This window comes from Scyliorhinus canicula, chromosome 12, assembly GCF_902713615.1.
Source record: "Scyliorhinus canicula chromosome 12, sScyCan1.1, whole genome shotgun sequence".
In the NCBI taxonomy this organism is placed as follows: Eukaryota; Metazoa; Chordata; class Chondrichthyes; order Carcharhiniformes; family Scyliorhinidae; genus Scyliorhinus; species Scyliorhinus canicula.
In genome coordinates, this window is record NC_052157.1 from 29,809,308 (window position 1) to 29,824,900 (window position 15,593).

At 44.1% G+C, this 15,593-nt stretch overlaps 1 protein-coding gene across 7 annotated transcripts in view; it reads right to left on the bottom strand.

Moving 5' to 3' along the window:
* The window catches only part of cgnl1 (cingulin-like 1), a 174,069-nt gene that overhangs the window by 82,748 nt on the left and 75,728 nt on the right, over positions 1–15,593 (bottom strand). For all 7 annotated transcript variants that reach the window (XM_038813300.1, XM_038813302.1, XM_038813298.1 and 4 more), the window contains 2 exons: positions 13,693–13,834; positions 5,994–6,206 (listed from right to left, as the gene is read on the bottom strand). In XM_038813300.1, the coding sequence (XP_038669228.1) occupies positions 5,994–6,206; positions 13,693–13,834 (355 nt within the window). The remainder of the gene's footprint in view (positions 1–5,993; positions 6,207–13,692; positions 13,835–15,593) is intronic.

Genomic DNA, 15,593 nt, shown 5'->3' on the forward strand with positions numbered 1-15,593 from the left:
TAACTGAACTGAGTTGTATGCGCCCACGTGAAAGATGTACTAATCGTGGTGCTTCAAGGTTGTTTCAATTTGAGACACATTATTGAGTAGTTTATCTCCCAACCATTACCTCCTGCAAGTGAACCTTGTTTGCTCCGATTCAGAAACAGCACAGGAGATTTTATGACTACTGCCAACGGGAGGCCCGCTCCAGCCAACGGGAGGCCCGCTCCAGCCAACGGGAGGCCCGCTCCAGCCAACGGGAGGCCCGCTCCAGCCAACGGGAGGCCCGCTCCAGCCAACGGGAGGCCCGCTCCAGCCAACGGGAGGCCCACTCCTGCCAACTGGAGGCCCAGTCGATTTTGAGGGCTGAGTCTTATTAGTGCTGCCGACGAGTCACATAATCCAAATAAGCTGATACGCACGGGCTCTAGGCTGACATAGTACTTACCTTCCCAGAGGATGACATGGCTGGTTGAAATGTAGGTGTCGGGAAGGGGTGGGGGGGACAAAGCCCCAGGGTAATCAAGGTCGATATTATTCCTGTGAAGTCCAGACAAGCAGTGCTGCTCCTACCGCACCCCCAAATACTTTTAACATGGGTGGGGGGGGGGGGGGGGGGGGGGGAGAGTGTAAGTTAACAACGTGAATTTTAAGTCTGTTACTGCACCATTTCCGCAACTCAGGGGAAATTATTCTTTCCATATAAAATCTCAATTGGAAATTCAAACTGGTGGGTCTGGTTTGAAGGGACCGAGAGCAGGTCACCAAGCTCCTCCACATGCCCCAGTTCCACTCTGCTCTGACATCAGTGGGGTCACGTCTGTGCCTCCTGCAGCTAACAAAGACCACCTGGGTTTCTGACCTTACCGGTGGTGCAGTAAGATGCAATGTTTTTACTTTTCACGTCTCACCAGCTGATCTTTCGGCAAGTTGTTGGAATACTGTGCGATCCCCGGACAGTGTTGGGGATAGCGGTAAACCCTGCAATGGCGAAAAAGCTAACAGATCCTGAAATTCTAATATTTCTAGAAAACAAATATGTTACCTTATGGTCCGTAAGGCAAGGTTCAATGCCCTGGCATATTGCACAATGCAAAAACACAACATTGTGTCAAAAACACGAAGTCACAAATTTGCAATTTCACCCATTATTTGAAGCTACCAATTAATGTGCGGATAATGTGGTAACTATTAATTATTTTTATATAAGTTGATGCTTTCAACAATTTGCAACACCATATAAAAAAAAGTAACAAACATTACATTCATTTAACATAAACTCAGTTCCCTGGAATGTAACTGACTGCTAATCATTTGAGAGTCCAAACTGCACCTAACCAGTATACGTATGCAAACACAGTTGCAACATTGAAGAGTAAATATGGAAAGCCCACATTATCAAATAAATTCCCATCCTGGAGTTAAACTATTTTTGTCAATTCAGTACATTTCAAGCAATCTGCCTCCCTTCCATAAAATGCAATCCTTTCAAACATAAAACAGGAAACTTTGCAAATTCAAAGTTAGGGTTTCATTTAATCAATTGCTGCAACAGTACCAACTGCTTGTGGACAGAGGTCTCTGGTGAAGTGACTGGTGACGCTACAAAGACAAATGACTCGACTGAAAAAAACACTTTTTTTAAATTGCTGTACCAGAGTTAGGAAGTCTGCTGTAGTTAACTTTGCAATAAAATAGAATCTGCTTAAACACTCCCAAAAAAGGGCAGTGATCTCCCATTAGCATTGCAAACATGACCTCAGCAGTTTGATTAGATACACACTGCTCGATGATGAAACCTTGCGCCATGCACATGACAGATCCAAAGAATTATTGCAGTGGAAACACCAAATAAAAGTGCGTATTCAGAAAAAGTGATCACAAGAAAAAATCCATTCTCTATTTTCACTTGACATATATTGTCATTTAAAACACCACTTGATCCAGTACCGGCTCTGCATTTCAACTTGCACTTACAAGGCAGGGAGTTCCAGATTTGAATGTTTTTTTAAAAATTTAGATTACCCAATTATTTTTTCCAATTAAGGGGCAATTTAGCGTGGCCAATCCACCTACTCTGCACATTTTGAATGTTTTTTTAAAGAATTGTGTTCCACAGACAGGAAGAGTGAAGACAATAGAGAATTGCAGAGTAATGAGCCATGAAGTAGAAAGGATACAGTGTACTTTATTCCATATATGATTTGGATCAGGATTTGCGGCATAATATTTGCTCTTAGTATTGGTGTCACACACGAGCTTATTGTTCAACCCCAGCTGAAGGGGTGTTTTTCTATGTGCCGATTGTGTTATACCAAATTGATCACAGGGCGCTAGAGATGGCGAAGGGTTAACTACATGATATATGACTGGGGTCATTTACTCTGTACATTGGTCAATTTGTGGAGTCTATTTCCTTTTTGACAATTTAGCAGCTTCTAATGGATGTATTTTTTTGCTGCTGGTCCACAATGACCAGATTTATTGAATCAAACTTCACAACTTGTCATGTTGGGTTCTGAGTCCCAGTTTATTTCATAGAATTTACAGTGCAGAAGGAGGCCATTCGGCCCATCGAGTCCGCACCGGCTCTTGGAAAGAGCACCTACCCAAGGTCAACACCCCCACCCTATCCCTATAACCCAGTAACCCAACCCAACACTAAGGGCAATTTTGGACACTAAGGGCAATTTATCATGGCCAATCCACCTAACCTGCACATCTTTGGACTGGGGGAGGAAACCGGAGCACCCGGAGGAAACCCACGCACACACGGGGAGGATGTGCAGACTCCGCACAGACAGTGACCCAAGCCGGAATCGAACCTGGGACCCTGGAGCTGTGAAGCAATTGTGCTATCCACAATGCTACCGTGCTGCCATCCAATAAACCCAATGTGGCACACAATCAAATCATAACAAACAGTGTGCTAACTGCAGTACACAGTGGAATCAGGGAATTAATCGAATGGCTACACCGCAGGAGGTTGCCATTTGCCCAGTGATGTCTTTGCTGATTCTCAGAAAGAGCAATTCACCTCGTGCCGCTCCCAGTAGCCCTGTAAATCTTTCCTTTTCAGGTAATAATGCAATTCCCGCTCGAATGCCTCAAGTCGAAACTCCCTCCACCACACTCTCAGCCAACACATTCCAGATCTTAACCATGCATTGTATAAATAAAGCTTTTCCTCATGTCACTTTTGCTTCTTTTGTCAATTGCCTTAAATCTGTGCCCCTTCATTCTCAGTCCTTGTACTGATGGGAAGTTTCTCTCTCTTTATTCTGTCGAGGTTCTTCATGACTTTGAATATCTCTATCAAATCTCCTTTAAAATTTCTCTTCTCCAAGGAGAACAGTCCCAACATCTCCCAATCTTTCAATGCGACTGAAGTTCCTCATCCCTGCAACCATCCTCGTGAGTCTTTTCTGCATCCTCTTTAATCCTTTCCCACCCTTCCGAAAACATCATGTCCCAAACTAGGTGCAATGCTCTAGTTGATACTGAACCAGTGTTTTGTACAAGTTTAACATAACTTCCTTGCTTTTGTACTCTATGCTCCTATTGATGAAGCCTAGGATGCCGTATGCTTTGTTAACCACTATCGCAACCTGTCCAACCACCTTCAAATGAAATGAAATTAAATGAAAATCGCTTATTGTCACAAGTAGGCTTCAAACGAAGTTACTGTGAAAAGCCCCTAGTCGTCACATTCCGGCGCCTGTTCGGGAAGGCTGGTACGGGAATTGAACCGTGCTGCTGGCCTGCCTTGGTCTGCTTTCAAAGCCAGCGATTTAGCCGTGTGCTAAACCAGCACAAGGTTAGGTGGGGTTATTGGGTTACGGAGATAGGGTGGAGGTGTGGGCTTAAGTAGGGTGCTCTTTCCAAGAGCCAGTGCAGACTTGATGGGCCAAATGGCCTCCTTCTGCACTGTCAATTATATTCAAAAATTCTATACACCCAGGTCCCTCTGCATATGTATGTATGCCCTTTAAAAATGTACTCTTTATTTCTTATTGTCTCTCTAGACTCTTCCTACAAAAATGAATCACTTCACTTCTCTATGCAAAATTACATCCATCATTTATCCATCTATTCCATCAACCTGTTTTTTTGAGAACTTTTAAAGTTCTCAATACTTTCAAGTTTCGTTTCATTCACAAATATTGAAATTGTGCCTGTACGTAAGACTCTAAGTCATTAATATATAGTAGGAAGCGCTGGGGTGCTAACATTGATCCTAAGGGAACTCCACTATATACCTTCCTCCAGTCCGATGAACAACTGTTCACTCAAACAATTTTCTATCCATGTCACTATTGTCCCATGAGCTCTAACTATGCTCACAAGTCTGTTGCATTTTATCAAATAACTTTAAGACCATGTTCAACGTATCAACACCATTACTCTCATCAACCCTCTCTGCTACCTTGTTAAAAAAAATCAAATTGCTTAAATACAATTTGCCTCTTAACAAACCTGTGCTGGTGTTCCTTAATTAACTGCATTTGCCCAAGTGGTCAACTCTGTCATTTCTATAAGTTTCTCAACGACCAAAATTAAACCGACACCACTGAAACAAAACTACAAAACTGAAAACCTGAGTACTACAACCCCAATGTTACAGCAGCCAAACCTTTTCAGCGTTTGCAAAGATCAAGGAGCAGAAAACAAATGCTCTTCGTCCCCGACCCTCCAAAAGGCCCCACAATCACCAGCAGCATTGCTGCGAAAGTCTAAAAAGGAGAAAATGATATTTGGAGATTGAGCAACTCCACTTGTTCGGAATAATTAACTGCAATCAAATCCAGAACTTGCCTGACAGTGAGCAGTGTGATCATCTTGAAACTGTAACTCCGAAATAAATTACTTTCCGATGACATGGCCAAGAGGGTGGCTTAGCAATTAGTTTTAAACTTGAAATTTACTCTGTTGTGGACTGAAGAAAATGTCTCTACTTTCAAAGGAACTTAAGTAATTAACCTTGAAACTTAATTGTACAAACACAGGAACAATAAAAATGCCAGAGAGAGAAAAGAACTATTCTATTTATAACCCCCATCCTTCAGCCACATTGACCTACTTCTGGGGCACTTTTCAGGCCAAATGTAGCACATAACAAATATATCTTTCATCTTGTCACTTACAATTACAGTGCTTTCTTCGAAAGTGAATTGCTTCAGAACATCACTCATTAAGAGAATGTCCTATTTGCACAATTAATAGGATAGGGAGATTTCACTGCACTCATTTCCGCCATGATGTGTGTGACAAACATTGGAAAATGCAACTATGAGGCAAGTGGCAAAGTTGACAGGCAGAGATGCACAGCATGTGGTATTATCTGCACCAACACCCATGTAATGTCTAAAATATGACATGAAACAGATGTTTGCAAGCAAATCACTAGTCAATGCTTCCCCACAATGGAGTATCATTCCACAATATGGTAAACTCGATCTTGTGGAGAGCAAAGCCAGCATTATTTCAAATGTTAAAGTGCCCAATTCTTTTTTTTTTCCAAATGAGGGCGGCAATTTAGCGAGGCCAATCCACCTACCCTGCACATCTTTGGGTTGTGGGGGCAAGACCCACACAGACACGGGAGGAATGTGCAAACGCCACACGGACGGTGACCCGGGTCCAGGATCGAGCCCAAGTCCTCAGCACGCGAGGCAGCAGTGCTAACCACTGCGCCACCGTGTCGCAGTGCCCAGTATTATTACCTTTTTAAAAAGAAAACACCTGCAACCCATGAAAATATTCTATTTAAAATATGACAAGACATTCATGGCTTGCAAACTGAAATTTGCAACCCATTTAGTGAGCAGCAGAGCTGCCGTACACAGGCATATTTTGGAGTTTGCAGCTGCCAGTGACATTGCAGAATACATGGGTTTTTGATTTGTACAGTACATTCCAAAAATGGAAGAGAAATTGAAAGGGATTTTACCCCCATTTGCTCCATGGGCACATCAAAACTATCGCCAAAAAATAATTTTGGGTCAACTCACCTGCACCAGATTGTCAATGGTGTTCTGCAGTCTCTGTTTCGCTGTTTCATGCTGTTCTTTAAGCTCTTCACTTTCCTGATCATGGTTCGACACCTCCTCCTTCAGAACACCTCGAAGTGCTGTCAGCTCTCTTTCCCTTCGCTTCAACAATTCCTGCTGGTCTTCTTTAGCTAACAGCACCTCTTCCAACTGCTGCTTTGCCTGTATCATTTCCTGGAACCACACACAGCATTAAAACACATCCCCAATAACATAGATTACTACAGAATTCCTACAGAGCAGTAGGAGGCCATTTGGCCCATCAAATCTGCACCAACCCTCTAAAAGAATACCCATACCGAGGCCCAATCCCCCACCCTAACGCCGTAACCCCACCTAACCTACACATCTTTGGACAATGAGAGGCAATTTAGCATAGCCAATCCACCTAACCTGCACTTCTTTGGACCGTAGGAGGAAACCCACGCAGATACGGGGAGAATGTGCAAACTCCGCACAGACATTGACCCAAGCTGTGAATCGAACCTGGGACCCTGGCGCTGTGACCACTGCACTAACCACTATGCTACCGTGCTGCCCATATTTCGTAGTGTGTCCCCGGAAGACATTTGGATAAGGTATTGGAGAGAATATGCCGAAAAATGCAAAGAAATCCAGCGATAAAGAGGCGCAGTCAGATTGGACAGGGGTGGATCCGGCTTTTCAATATGGCGACTTGATCTCCGAGTGGTCACTCCACCCGCCGTTCTTGGAGGCGCTGAAAACGATGACTGCAAACATTATCTGATAAATAGATCAGAGACTTGGCTTGCTGAGGTAAAATTTGAGTGCTCATGAGGCCGAGCTGCAGAATACTAATAAGAGGTTTGATGAAACAGGATATGATCCTGAGCCACGAAAATGTCACTTCCTCAGAAAAGCTTGTATTCAATCCTTGGAAAGCCAACTATGCGGTTGTTACATGAGGGAGATATTGGGAACTTGGGTCCATAAATGATTTAGAAGGCAATTTAGGGTTTAAACAAGCTGAGGAAAAAACTGCTAGCACAGAGTCAGAGGGATACGCCCACACCTGGCCTGAGTTACATTGTCCCATGCAGACTTAAATTTGTTAATGGGAATATGCAGAGTGCCCTTGTTCAGCAAGAAGTGTTACAACACCAGGTTAAAGTCCAACAGGTTTGTTTCGAACACGAGCTTTCGGAGCACTGCTCCTTCCTTCCAGTGCTCCAAAAGCTCGTGTTCGAAACAAACCTGTTGGACTTTAACCTGGTGTTGTAAGACTTCTTACTGTTCTCACCCCAGCCCAACGCCGGCATCTCCACATCTTGTTCAGCAAGGGTGAGTCATGTGTGATCCATTGTCCTTCGAGACAATCCTGTCTGACCAGTCATTAGCCCATTACAGAGTCTGATGGCCTCTTTGTCCGTCAATGGGAGGTTAGCTGCTTATCAATAGCATGGTTCTGTTCTTTTGTAAAAACATGAGTGGGAAATCAAGCAGCCAAGATAACGATGATGGGTTCATGCCTGGGCATCCCAGGAGAGAACTTTTGTTTGAGGGGCTGGGTGGAGCTCAGAGAGAGAGAGAAAGAATCCTTTTTTGAATAGGTGAACAGAAGGATTGGAAAAGCCACCGAGAGATGCCATGAAAAACTGTCCCAGAGGCAGGCTTTCGAAAAAGATTCTAAAGGAACATGCCAATAGCAGAAAATTGCTTCTTAAATGCAAGTATCATCTTTGCCTTCCTATGTAAGTGGAATTAGAGCTGTATGTTCATTTGATGTTTATTTATTTATTTTAAATTTAACGTACCCAATTTTCCAATTAAGGTGCAATCCACCTAGCCTGCACATTATTGGGTTCTGGGGGCGAAACCCACGCAAACACAGGGAGAATGTGTAAACTCCACACGGACAGTGACCCAGAGCTGGGATCGAACCTGGGACCTTGGCGCCATGGGGCAACATGAGGCTAACCCACTGCACCACCGTGCTGCCCTGTTCATTTGATGTTTAATGGAAACTCGTGTGTCAAAGTTAAGAAACCACCTGTAAGCTTTTATTGTTAAAAAAGTTTCAATATTGTCTTTCTTTTGTTTTACTGAAGCTCATTTATAAAATAACCAAGCCTTATTTCTTATGATATAACTTCTGGAAGGAATAGATTTTTCTGCATTGCCTTGGTCCAGTCTCTTAGCCACTGTTGAGAGCTGACCAGGCATCCGTAACAGTGGTATGTTAGAAATCCTGGAAGATTTGGAGAACCGAGGTCAGAGAAAGAATATCCAGGTTGTTGGTCTGCCAGAAGGAGTGGAGGGTAAAGCTCCTGTTAAGTTCTTTGTGAACTGCTGCCACATTTTATAAACTAGATGAAGGCTTGGTGTTTCAAAATTCGAAAGGGCACACCGTACCCTGTCTGAGACCAAAGGACAATCAACATCCCAGACCCAGAATAATTCGGTTCCGCAATTTTAAACATTGCCAGAGGGTCCTGGAGATGGTGAGGCATGGCAGGATCTGGCTCCATGAAAGGGTGCGGATCTCCTTTTACCAGAACCTGTCAGCTGTGGCGCAGCTGAAGCATTGAGGCTTCGATGAAATCCAAAAGTAACTCAAGGCAGTTGGAATGAATTATATGTTATGCATTATCCTGCGACCCTGAGAGTGATATCCGATGACTCCGTTAAGTTTTTCGATGATCCAATCAGTGCCTTGGCGTTCATCAAGTCCATGGAAGGCAAGGAATTGGACTGATAATCTGCAGCTCAGAAAAGGTGAACTCCAGACTTTCTCCCTATCATGTTGTATTTGTCTGATTGCATTGTCATATATCCTGATTAGTTGTGTTAACATTTGAGCGCGGTAATGAATGTCCAAGTGTTTCGGGGACTCATTATTATTCATGGTACCTATGCCACATGCTAATTATCCATTGTCTTTTCTTATTTTCTGTGTCTTTATGATGATTATACTGATTGTTTGACATCCTCTCTAATCATGGTAGAACCGAGTGGTGTCACTGCGGGAGGTGGATGCAGGGTGCAGGGTTTCATGGGTGGGCTTAAAATGCAAGAGAGGCATCCCATTCCCCTGTTGGCCTTTTTCTCCTCCTCCCTGTTGAGGAGGATGTTTCCCGATGGTGATGACAGTATAGCTAAAGGGTTAGTCCTATGGGTCTTCACGCTTGTTGAAGAACGCCCCTTTTGAACCACTGTGGTCGTGATTCTTTTGTATTTTGGTTATGTTGAGGTTTCTATGTTGTTGACTATATCCTGCATTGCTAGAAACTAGAGGGGATCATGTTAGGGATATTCTGGTGCCTCTGGTGTAACTTGAAGTGGGGGAGGGGTGTCATGGCGCATGCTGAATGTGGCCCGAAAAATCACGGCTGACTTTTTTTCTGGTGGTCTATGCAACGGCAGTGGCTAATTTTAACTTTGTTCTTGGAAAGAATGGGAAATTCATCATCCTACCAAAAATAAAAAGATCTTTATTTTCTTAAGGAGCAAATGGAACTAACCCTGCCACAGGCAACTCACCTGGATGACAGGCAGCACTTAAAAGTTAAAGCAAGAACGGGTGGAGCAGGTCTTCTAGCTTCTTTCTCAACGAGCAGCACAGGTGTGGCAATTTTGGTCAACAGGAATGTCCCCTTCAAGGTGGAGAATTGTATTAAGGATAAAGGAGGCAGGTGAGTGATGGTGAAGGGGTTGTTAGCACACAGTGAAACTGCCTCAATAATCAATGTGTACGGCCTGCCGAACTACTCCCCAGGGTTTGTCATTGAAGCTTTTCTGGACTTTGTGGAGGTGGCCGTGGCTGTGGCTAATTCTTTTATGTCCTCAGAACCCCTTGATGGACAGGCTCTCAATTACTAGAAATCCCCCCGCCCTGCAGGTAAGAGTGCTGGCCTTGGCTTGTGAGGAAGTAGGTTGCCTGGACGTGTGGAGGACTTTGTATCCCAGAGATGGAGATTTCACTACTGAGCCCCTCATCAGCGTCACACTAGAATCAACTTTTTTTTGGGTGTGTGTTTTACAGGAATTTAAGAATCTAATAGTAGAGCCATTCTTTGGTATGTACTGTTACTCCTTTGAGGCAGGTCTGTTGCCACTAACACACTGGGAGGCGACTATCTTCCTTATTTTGCAGACAGGCAAGGATCCAGAGGAATATGCCTCCTACCAGCCAGTCTTGCTTCAGAAAGTTAATTTGAAGTTCATAGACTCATAGAATTTACAGTGCAGAAGGAGGCCATCCGGCCTGCACTGGCCCTGGGAAAGAGAACCCTACTCAAGCCCACGCCGCCACCCTATCCCTCAACCCAGTAACCCCACTTAATCTTTTGTATTTGGACACTAAGGGCAATTTAGCATGGCCAATCCACCTGACCTGCACATCTTTGGACTGTGGGAGGAAACCGGAGCATCCGGAGGAAACCCACGCACACACGGGGAGAACGTGCAGATTCCACACGGACAGTGACCCAAGCCGGGAATCGAACCTGGGACCCTGGAGCTGTGAAGCTACAGTGCTAACCACTGTGCTACCCCCAAGTTGTTTAAGATATTGGCGGGCCGATTAGCGAGAATCCTTCCAATGATTGTTGGGAAGATCAGACTGGGTTTATAAAGGGTAGGTTTGTCCAGTAACAATATGAGAAGATTGTTGAATGTGATCCAGGCTGTCCAGAGGCGGGGTGTTGGACGGGCTGGTGGTCCCCTTGGATGTAGAGAAAGCCTTTGATTGGGTGCAATGGAATTATCTGGTGTACATGCTACAGAGATTTGGGTGGGGTGAGGAATATATTAAATGGATTCAGTTGCCAAACCACAGAACCTTGGCAGCAGTGTTCATATGTGGTTTTAGGTCTGAGAGCATTGGTCTGGAGGGAGGGACCAGGCAGGTCTGTCCCCTATCCCCTTTGCCATATGCATTGGCTATAGGGTCACTTACGGATGTATTAGGCAGGAGCCCCAGATATCCGGGCTGGGTTGTGGGGAGAAGCAGCTATATGTGGATGACAGTCTGCTGTTTGTGTTGAAGCCGGAGGTCTGGGTTCCAGATGTTATTTATGTGGTGGATAAATTTAGTGCCTTCTTCAGTTATACGATTAATTTTGCAAAATCGGAGGCAATGCCACTGGGAGAGTTGAGGGGCACACCCCCTCAATCCCCTCCCCCTGTCATGCCACGAGGCCTCGTTGGGGTTCCAGTACCTGGAAGTTACAATTACCCCTTCTTTCAGGCAGTTAAAGGGGGCTAATTTCCCTCAGTTAATAACAATAATCTTCCTTAGTGTCACAAGTAGGCTTACATTAACACTGCAATGAAGTGACTGTGAAAATCCCCCAGTCGCCACACTCCGACGCCTGTTTGGGTACACGGAGGGAGAATTCAGAATGTCCAATTGACCTAACAAGCACGTCTTTCGGGACTTGTGGGAGGAAACCGGAGCATCCGGAGGAAACCCACGCAGTCACGGGGAGAACGTGCAGACTCCACACAGACAGTGACCCAAGCCGGGAAGAAAACCTGGGCCCCTCGCGCTGTTAAGCAACTGTGCTAACCACTGTGCTAATGTGTTGATTGCTTCCATCAGATGGGATTTGGCTTGTTCGTCTTCCCAGCCGCTCTCATGGCTGGGCAGGATTGTCTTGATTAAAATGAATGTGTTGCCCATGTTGCGATATCCCTTGCAGATGTTGACAATTTAATTGTCAGCTAGAGTCTTAAAAGAGATTAATGGAATAATCAGTTTGTTTATTATAAATAAAAAGCCGCATCTAAAGGTTGCCAAGCTTCAGCTCCCAGGTTCCAAGGAGGGTTTGGGTGTCCCGAATATTAGACTATGCCAAGTGGCCTCTCGTCTTAGAGTCACAAGGGATTGGGTTAGAGAGGACCCTGCCTCCATTTAGCTTGATATTGAAGCAGGCCAATCACTTTACTCTCTGCAAGTCTTGTTATTTTATGAGGACAGGTTCTGCTAGATGCAAAAATCCTATTATTATTCATACTCAACAGCGAATAGTCCGCCAACCAGAAGGGAGATCTAAACCCACTTCTGCTCTTTCTCCCATCCCGTCCTGGGTAGCCCGGACTTCCCGTTGAGTCTCATCGACTATGGATTCAATATTTGGAGAGATGGAGGTATTTGTAGGGTGGGAGGCATTTTCAGCAATGCTTCCTCGCCATCCTGTGAGCAGCTATGCCAACAATTTGACATTCCAAGAAACTAATTTTTTTAAGTATTTGCAACTCAAGAGACTTTATCCTGAATGAGACAACCTTGCAAATTAACTCTATCCCCCGGTGTAAACAATCCTCACTTCCGTGGAGCCTAAACAATGAATTAGTAAGTTTTACTAAACTTTGTGTTCTGGACCCTGTGGTAGCGTGTTAGGTACCTTGCAAGCTTGGGGAAAAATTGGGCATTAATATAGATGAGTCGACATGGGGCAGTACATGGGGTTATGCCAGTGGAATTTTAGTTTGCAATAGAATGAAGGAGAACCAGTTTAAGACACTACACCATCTGGATATCATGCCTAGTCTGAGACACTGGTTTAATCCTGCTATATCTCCACCGTGCCTAAAGTGCCTGGTGACTGAGGGTGATTATATACGCCGCGTATGGGCCTGTGTCAAGGTTGAATCCTATTGGACTGATGTAGTTAGGGAGCTGGAGAGGATATTAACCCTTTGTTCCTAATTCTGGGTCTTCCAGATGGAAGAATTACTGACGTTAATGAAAAAAGCTGTACAACATCCTAACTTTTGAAGCTTGTAAAAATATCCTCTGCACCTGGATCAGCAACAAATATCCTTCAATTCAAAATTGGCATAAATTAGCCGTGGAATGTATTCATATGGAATTCCTGACTTCAGTGATCTGTTCCAAGTCTGATGCATTCCGTAAAGTGAGGACCCCATCTTAGTAGGCTTTGCCTTGTTTGACCTACTCCTGTTAGGTTTCCCTTGAGTGATATTGTAAATCTTGATCTCGCAATACATATAACGGTGTGTGGCCAGAGATGTTATCCTATTTTATTTATAGGGCTCCTTCCCCTCCTAACTGGTGTTTTTGACTGATTGATCCAGACTTAAATCCAGAGGCACTAGTTCCTTAAATGTTGTTCGAAATTCACCCCGTCTTGTTTGTTCCCATGTTTGCAATAATTCCTGTTCCGTACTGTACCTGTTTTGCAATAATATTCTTTTTGTTGCATTATTTGGAACAAAAAAATTGAAAAATCTAATTAAAATGTATACATTTGTAAATCTCCACGCAAAGGGAGAGGATCCATTGCAAAATTTGAGAGACTGGAGCAAACTCAAATCTGAGTGTGCTTTTCCAGTGAATAAAACTGGTGAAATCATTCTCCCAGCTCAGAAATTTGTATTCCCAGATTGTAGAGTAGCCTCATTGTTTAGGCAGCTTTCAAATGCTGAGTGGCCCAACAGAGAGGAAGTTTCATGTTGGCAAGAAAAGAAAAGTTATTTGAAGCGTCACTATCATTTTCTTTTATGAAAGGAAAGAGCCTGTTTGGGGGGGGGGGGGGGGGGGGGGGGGGTTAATGGGAATAAATCTATTCTTCCCTCCCCACTTTAAAGCTGTAACATTTAATAAAATAAAAACGGGAGCAACTGATGGCTCCGAAGGAGAAAAGGACTGATTACTGCTTTTGAATCTACTTACCATTATCAAAGTCTCTTTCTCATCTTCGTTGTCAGCGCTGTTTTTTGCATGATCAAGCTCATCGTGCATTTCCGAGAGCTGATCCTGCAAGTCCCTAATTTCACTCTGGTATTGCTCTCGTTCCATCTTCACTTGCACCAACCTGACAGGGAAAAAAATCAATCAATCAGGCCAAAACGCAAACAAAAAGATCCACTGGACATTTGGATTACATGCCGTATTCCAATTCCAACCATTAAGAGAATTCGGATAGCATCATTCGGTACCACTCAGATGAATTTGTGGCTTGTAACCATCTTTCATTCAGCTAGTATTCCCTGTATCTAAAATGATATTACATGTTTCAAAAAGACAAGATATTATAATGAACATTATTTCAACATTATACTCTCTTGTACCATATATATGTTGTACCTTTTCAACATCCTGCCCAAGTATCCTTTCTTCACTACAGAAAAGATATAATTGCACTAGACCGGGTGCAGGGAAGATTTCCAAGGATGGTGCCAGCTCTGGAAAATTGCAGCTATGAGGAAAGATTGGATAGGCTGGGATTGTTCTCCTTGGAACAAAGGAGGCCGAGGGAAGATTATATGGAGATGTACAAAATTGTGAGGGGCCCGAATAGAATGAATCTATTCACTTTAGCAGAGGGGGTCAGTGACTAAGGGTCAGAGATTCAATGTGATTAGTAGAAATATTAGAGGGGGGGAATGAGGAAAACCTTTTCCACCCAGAGGATTGTGGGGGTGTGGAACCCACTCCCTGAAAGGGCGGTACAGGCAGAAACCCTCAATTCATTTACAGTTGCAATCACCTGCAGGGCTATGAACCAAATGCTGGAAAGCGGGAGGAATTAGGCTGGGTGGCTCATTTTTTGGTCGGTGCCAAGTGGCCTCTTCCTGTGCCATAAATTTCCTGTGATTGTATGTCTGAAAGAACAGTCTGTTTTGGCAAATTATTCAATAATGCTTAACATTAAAGCCAAGTCTTCACAGGCGCCCGCATGCTTCCTGTATAACTCAATGGTTAAACATTAATTAGGAAACTTGGTCAGTCCCACTTTCCAGCACTTGGTCTTTAGCTTTGTGAGCTAAAGTGCTCATCTGAATACTTCTTAAATGTTGTGAGGGTTCCCGCCTCTACCACCCTCTCAGGCACCGAGTTCCAGACTCCCACCACCTTCTGGGTGAAAAGGTTTTCCCTCACATCCCCTCTTAACCTCCTGCCCCACACGTTAAATCTATGTCCCTTGGTTATTCATCCCTCTATTCTCTGCTCAAAGGAAAACAACCCCAGCCTAACCAGCTTCTCTTCATAGTTGAAACGCTCCAGAACAGGAAACATCCTGGTGAATCTCCTCTGCACCCTTTCTAGTGCAATCACATCCTTTCTATTGTATGGCGACCAGAACTGCACACAATACTCTAGTTGTGGCCTAATCAGTGTGTTATACAGCTTATCTTAACCTCCCTGGCTCTTACAGTCAATGCCTCCGCTAATAATGGCAAGTATCCTATTTGCCTTCTTTTTTTTAAATAAATTTAGAGTACCCAATAATTTTTTCCAATTAAGGGGCAATTTAGAATGGCCAATCTACCTATCCTGCACATCTTTTGGGTTGTGGGGTTGAAACCCACGCAGACACAGGGAGAATGTGCAAACTCCACACGGACAGTGACCCAGGGCCGGGATTCGAACCCGGGTCCTCAGCGCCGTAGGCAGCAATGCTAACCACTGTGCCACCGTGCTGCCCCTATTTGCCTTCTTAACCATCTTCTATACCTGTCCTACTGCCTTTAGGGATCTTTGGATGTAAACCCCATGGTCCCTCTGACTCCCTAGTGCCCTACCGTTCATTGTGCATTCCCTTACCCCGTTAATCCTCCCAAAATGTATCT